The 6,296-nt window shown below is 47.8% G+C and overlaps 1 protein-coding gene and 1 long non-coding RNA gene across 4 annotated transcripts; one reads left to right on the plus strand and one right to left on the minus strand.

Annotated features, from left to right (window-relative positions):
* Positions 1 to 19: 19 nt before the first annotated feature.
* On the minus strand, positions 20 to 5,292 carry aprt (adenine phosphoribosyltransferase). The gene is made up of 5 exons (XM_069722594.1): positions 5,147 to 5,292; positions 2,248 to 2,351; positions 1,930 to 2,063; positions 1,365 to 1,443; positions 20 to 859 (listed from the first exon to the last, which is right to left on the minus strand). Exons 1-5 carry the CDS (start codon positions 5,233 to 5,235, stop codon positions 720 to 722), a joined length of 546 nt encoding a protein of 181 aa, XP_069578695.1. The 5' UTR covers positions 5,236 to 5,292; the 3' UTR covers positions 20 to 719.
* Positions 3,479 to 4,347, plus strand: LOC138635220 (uncharacterized). Of its 3 annotated transcripts, none has more exons than XR_011312092.1 (6): positions 3,479 to 3,533; positions 3,622 to 3,725; positions 3,768 to 3,873; positions 3,918 to 3,981; positions 4,154 to 4,237; positions 4,304 to 4,347. It is a non-coding gene; the product is annotated as an uncharacterized lncRNA (long non-coding RNA). The 3 variants fall into 3 exon arrangements; XR_011312091.1 differs by having other exon boundaries at positions 3,492 to 3,533; positions 3,642 to 3,725; positions 4,154 to 4,195; positions 4,238 to 4,309; XR_011312093.1 differs by lacking the exon at positions 4,304 to 4,347 and having other exon boundaries at positions 3,492 to 3,533; positions 3,642 to 3,725; positions 4,218 to 4,267.
* Positions 5,293 to 6,296: the final 1,004 nt, after the last annotated feature.

A 6,296-nucleotide genomic window follows, 5' to 3' on the forward strand; every position in this document is an offset into this window, starting at 1 on the left:
TGTAAAACAGGAGGTAATATCCATTTTAAGACTCCATAAAGATGCGGGGAGATGAAGCCGTCTCCTGGTCAGAAGCCCAAAGCATGCTGGGTAAGGCTGCAGCCAGCAGCATGACAATTAAAGTGCTCATTTGCTTTGGTTAGATTCTCATCCACAGTCAGTGTGTCACCTGCAGTTGATGGAGGTCCCTGAAGATAACACCCAACACACACATGGTGATGGAGGCCGAGGCCGTCCAACCAGCAGCTGTTTGTTAAACGAGTCTGATGTGCGTGCGTGTGTGTGTGTGTGTGTGTGTGTGTGTGTGTGTGTGTGTGTGTGTGTGTGTGTGTGTGTGTGTGTGTGTGTGTGTGTGTAATGGTTCGTGTTGCTGTTGTGAAGGCCGTGTGATGTGAGGTAAAAATATTGTGAATCAGGCTGATGATGATTGGGTCAACTGGTCCTCTTTAGACGACTGAAAGACGTTGTGTGTGCTGACGCTGTCCACTGCAGGACGTCACTCAGCCCCTGAGCAGGCACAGCTGCAGACCTCCATCTACTGCAGGGACCCACTTACTGTGGAGGAGGAGCTCATTCACTCAACACCCACTGACAGATTTCATCAATCTGAAAAAACAAAACAAACCCAGACATGACTGAAATGATAAATCTGTAAAACTGAAGGTCTCTTGTTGTCTTGTTGTTGCCCCTGATGTCCTCCTGATTCCCTTCGTGGGTCCTCAGTACTGAACCAGAGAGAACACCTGGTGTGGTTTCAGTTTGTCGGCACCGTTCAGCTCTTTGAGCTGGATGACCACCAGGCAGCCCAGAATGTCAGCCTGCTGTTTCCTCATCAGCTCAGAGGCTGCAAACAGGGTCCCTGCAACACACACACACACACACACACACACACACACACACACACACACACACACACACACACACACACACACACATTAAAATAAAATCATCACATTCCATCATACAACATCGTGAACTGAGATGTAGCCCAGAGGATGAACTTCCACAAAGCTTTTACAAAGAACACCATCTGGAGTCTCTGATTTTAGAGTGCAAACAGGAAACAGCTGAAGCTGCAGCCGTCTGAGCACCGATGGGTTTGTTAGTCCTGAACTGAGAGGTTTGATATCAGGAGGCAGCAGAAAGAGACAGACCAACAAACACCTGGTCTGAGGTCAGTGCTGCTGGACTTTACTGTTATTTTAGGGGAACATTATTAGGACGGTGATGTGCACCTACGTAGACGGATGTTCCACACACAGAGACGGGCGTCCAGATGATGGGAAATAACTCGATCATCACTGTGAACATCAATCAGGTCCGTTTCTTTCTACTACTGATGAGAAGCAGATCTGATCTCTTACCTCCAGTAGCCAGAAGGTCATCGATGAGCAGTACCTTCTGTCCCGGAGCCACTGCGTCCTCCTGGATCTCTGCCTCTGCCTGCAGGACCAGAACCGAGACTCTTAACAGGCGGCTCACATGTGACGTTAACATCCGGCCCGGCGATCCGATCAGAAGCGGTCAGATAAAAGTTCAGGTGTGAACACAGCCGGGAGCATCGATATGACTCAGACTGTGTATCCGAGGTTATTTGTCGTGTTTTGATCTCTGATTGTACAACTTATGACATCACGGTGTAATCCAGGACGGTCCGATCAGTGTCCTGTACGTCTCAGACGGAACCAGGACGAAGCTGGTCACTGATCTAACAAATATGAAGTCGTTTATCTAAAAGGCTGAAATATCTAATCATTAACCTCCCGATGTCTCTCTGAGCCACTTATTGTTCTGTCTGCAACACCAGTGAGAGTCCAGGATGATTAACACAATCTTCAGTGTGTGTGTGTGTGTGTGTGTGTGTGTGTGTGTGTGTGTGTGTGTGTGTGTGTGTGTGTGTGTGTGTGTGTGTGTGTGTGTGTCCTCTACCTTGCCGTACTCCAGATCATACGCCACAGACACAGTGGCTCCGGGCAGCTTGCCTTTCTTTCTGACCAGAACAAAGCCGACACCGAGCCTCTGGGCGAGCAGCGGCCCGAACAGGAAGCCACGAGCATCTAAACCTACACACACACACACACACACACACACACACACACACACACACACACACACACACACACACACACACCATCAGGGAGAGGCGGACGGTCCTCCCAGGATCTGAACAGCTGACTGAGCCTGAACTGCTGGTTTGTGCCTCCTCGGGGAAAGAAGCCCGGTTCACATCAGAAGCTCTGTTCTCACCTACGATCAGATCCACCTGCTGGTGGTTGCTCCTCACGTGTTCTTCAAACAGGTCGATGACTGCAGTGAGAGCAGCTGCATCCTTCAGGATGGGACAAATATCTCTGCAGGAGTCACATTAGATGGCTCCATATCAACATTAGATTCATTAATACAGTATTTCTGATTCTGAACATTACTCTAACATCAGTCAGTCACAACAACCATCAACACCGTGATGCAGCCGTTTGTCCTGAGGACTGAACCAGGAGAAGAAGACCAGGAGTTCATCGGAGTTGTCAGTTACCAGCAGCTCAGATCAGAAAAACATCAAGTTTAAATAGCAAAGACACACGTGGACATCGGCTGCTGGAGGAGACTGAGAATCAAACCGTCTCACTGCAGAGAAACCACGGCTGAGGAAGACCGAGACGAAGAAGAGAAGTGGTGGACCGAGACACACCAGGAGGAGACATCAGACCAGAGGAGACATCAGACCAGAGGAGACCTGGACCGCTTCCTGATATATGAACCAATCAGTCTCTCCGTCCTTTCTGTCTTAGATATAGTGTCATCACGAACTGGAGACACCACAGCTGAAGTCCTGACTTCTCTATTCTCTCTAAACCTCCAAACATCACTCGTGTCTCATCTTCCTGGACTCTGAACTGGCTTATCTAGCACAGAGGCAAGTTAACCCTCAAACACTAAAACACCTCTTTGACTTGTGTTTGAGTCACACACCGTTCTGTGTGTGCTGAGCAGAGACACATCGAAAATCAGTGTCCCCGTAGAAAAGTTAGGTGATTTTAAGACACAAATGAAGAGATTAGAATAGAAGAAAACAACTTCTTATTTTGATAAACAAATGAATTTGGATTATTTTGTTTATTAAAAAAACAACTGTTTTTAGATATTTAAATCTACTTTAAGAACTGTTTCAAAATACAAAATTGCTAATTCTAATTGTCTTTGAGTAAAGTTGACTGAACTGATCTTGATGGAGACTCAATAAAGCAAAATAAAATTACAAAGATGAAGATGTGATCAATTAATCACATTTAAATGACAGTATGTATATATGAAGACAGTCTACTTCCTCATGTGAGCTGATCCCATCCTGCATCTGACCTCATCAACATTCAGTGATTAGATCTCTGCTCAATGTGCAGACAGTGTGACTGAGGAGCTGCAGCTGAACTTGGATTGTTTTTAAAGAAACAGAAGCACAGCAGGTGGGCGGAGCTGTGAGGCTACAGTCGGAGGTTGGGAGCTACAGTCGGAGGTTCATAGAGATACAGTCGGAGGTTCACAGAGATACAGTCGGAGGTTCACAGAGATACAGTCGGAGGTTCACAGAGATACAGTCGGAGGTTCACAGAGATACAGTCGGAGGTTGGGAGCTACAGTCGGAGGTTGGGAGCTACAGTCGGAGGTTCATAGAGATACAGTCGGAGGTTCACAGAGATACAGTCGGAGGTTGGGAGCTACAGTCGGAGGTTGGGAGCTACAGTCGGAGGTTCATAGAGATACAGTCGGAGGTTCACAGAGATACAGTCGGAGGTTGGGAGCTACAGTCGGAGGTTCATAGAGATACAGTCGGAGGTTCACAGAGATACAGTCGGAGGTTGGGAGCTACAGTCGGAGGTTCATAGAGATACAGTCGGAGGTTCACAGAGATACAGTCGGAGGTTCACAGAGATACAGTCGGAGGTTCAGAGCTACAGTCGGAGGTTCATAGAGATACAGTCGGAGGTTCACAGAGATACAGTCGGAGGTTCACAGAGATACAGTCGGAGGTTCACAGAGATACAGTCGGAGGTTCACAGAGATACAGTCGGAGGTTGGGAGATACAGTCGGAGGTTCGTAGAGATACAGTCGGAGGTTCACAGAGATACAGTCGGAGGTTGGGAGCTACAGTCGGAGGTTGGGAGCTACAGTCGGAGGTTCACAGAGATACAGTCGGAGGTTCACAGAGATACAGTCGGAGGTTGGGAGCTACAGTCGGAGGTTCATAGAGATACAGTCGGAGGTTCAGAGAGATACAGTCGGAGGTTCACAGAGATACAGTCGGAGGTTCACAGAGATACAGTCGGAGGTTCATAGAGATACAGTCGGAGGTTCATAGAGATACAGTCGGAGGTTCACAGAGATACAGTCGGAGGTTCTTGCAGGAGGGCGAAGCAGGATCTCCCCTGAGGCCCAAACTGACAAAGACCCGAGTCGACTTACAGGAAGTACAGCAAACAGATGTCTGTACTAACTGAACAAACAGATGTCTGTACTAACTGAACAAACTGATATCTGTACTAACTGAACTGCTCCCCCACCTGTCCCTCCACCTGCTCCCCCACCTGTCCCTCCACCTGCCCCCCACCTGCTCCCTCACCTGTCCCTCCACCTGCTCCCTCACCTGTCCCCCCTGTCCTCCACCTGCTCCCCTACCTGTCCCTCCACCTGTCCCTCCACCTCATCGCATCTTCTCAGCTGGACTGTAACTCTGCTATCTGATAAGCTGTCATTCACTTCACTTCCTGTTTTTCACGTATAAAATATATGACGAAGACATCCAGGTGTAACAGGAACAGTTTGATTGGCTCCCTCACCTGCAGAGTCCCATTCAACCTGAACTCACCTGTTTCACTGCCTCCTGATCTTATATCCGCCAGTTTGGACCGCAATCTTTTACATTTGATTTCTGGGATCAGAGTCGCTGTTTCCAGGGCAACACGTGCCCGACACACGTCCTGAACCCGAAACGGTCCAAAGCAGGGACGCTCGTGCAGTGAGGTGTACTTGCCACATGGCACGCGGGCGGAGGGATGTTGACACCTCTACCTCGTGGAGCTCCTCCGGGCTGCCTGACTATCCCGGGACCGAGCCTGAACTCCGAGACGGGGGCTGGAACGAGTGTCTCACCTGAACAGGACGCCTTTCTTCGGGAAGTCGGGGAAGGCCCGGATGTGCCGGTGAACCAGCTGCAGTTTGGACTCTGAATCTGCTGCCATTGTGTCCGGACTGCTCACCTGACCTCCACTGTCTCTGCGTCCACTTCTTTTACGTCCTCCTCGGAGTCTGCAAACAGACGCTCTACCGCCCTCCTCCGGACTGAAGTGCGCATGCTCCGGTTCCCGCACTTCAGTCCTTGAGTCGATCACTTCATGATTGATTCAAGCTGCACACTAAATAAAACAGTGAAAATATTACAAACAACTGTTTTATTTCAAAGATAATTTTTAAAGGACAAAAATCCTGCAGATCACCTCCTTTTCTTTCTTTTTATTATTCCCACTTCTTAGAATGAATTCAGGTTTTCTCATCTCAGACTGCAGCAATGTTCAGTTTAACATCCACCATCATATTATCTGTGATCTGATTCAGTTCATCTCTCAGATCATCCCTCCTGCTCCTCCTAAAACGAGTCCACTTTGTCCTGCATGTGTTGGTCATTGCTTTCCCTGTCTTTGGACGGGCCTTCAGATCATCTTTTAAATAACTGGTATTACATGTGGTCTGAACAGGTGAATACGTGGTTCGGGTGAGAAGAGGCTCATATTGAAGGCCCTAACTGCCTCAGGTGTTTCCAGGTGTACACAGCAACACGGTAACTGCTACTAACTGAACAAACACAGTCCGTTGTTTGGCTCCAACAAACAGGAAGTTTTTTTGTTTTTTTTAGAACAGAAATCTCATTTAAGACCTTTAAGAACCTGGAGTAGTGCTTCGACCTCCTGTTGGGCTCTGAAATGAAATGACAGTGGATGTCAGCACAGCTGGATCATCAAGACTGATATCTAGCAGAAGGAATCGGAGACAAAAGGATTTATTACAAAAGGCAGCTGTGAGAGAGGGGGAGGAAACATTCAGCTTTTCCGTTAAAGAGATTTTAAATCAGCAGTGGTGTGGGGAGATTATAAACCCCTTTTTGTAACCATGTTTTCATGCACAGATATGACAGTTTAAAAAAGGGCAGGTCACAGCGAGCTAAAGGGCAGAAAATAGTTTTGATCTATAACCAGCTATATTATGCTATCTATTTTATCGCTTTAATTCAGCAAAGTACAAATTT

This window comes from Brachyistius frenatus, unplaced genomic scaffold (assembly GCF_029030835.1).
Source record: "Brachyistius frenatus isolate BFR_SWC_R1_liver_20210118 unplaced genomic scaffold, ASM2903083v1 Contig_296, whole genome shotgun sequence".
Lineage (NCBI taxonomy): Eukaryota > Metazoa > Chordata > Actinopteri > Embiotocidae > Brachyistius > Brachyistius frenatus.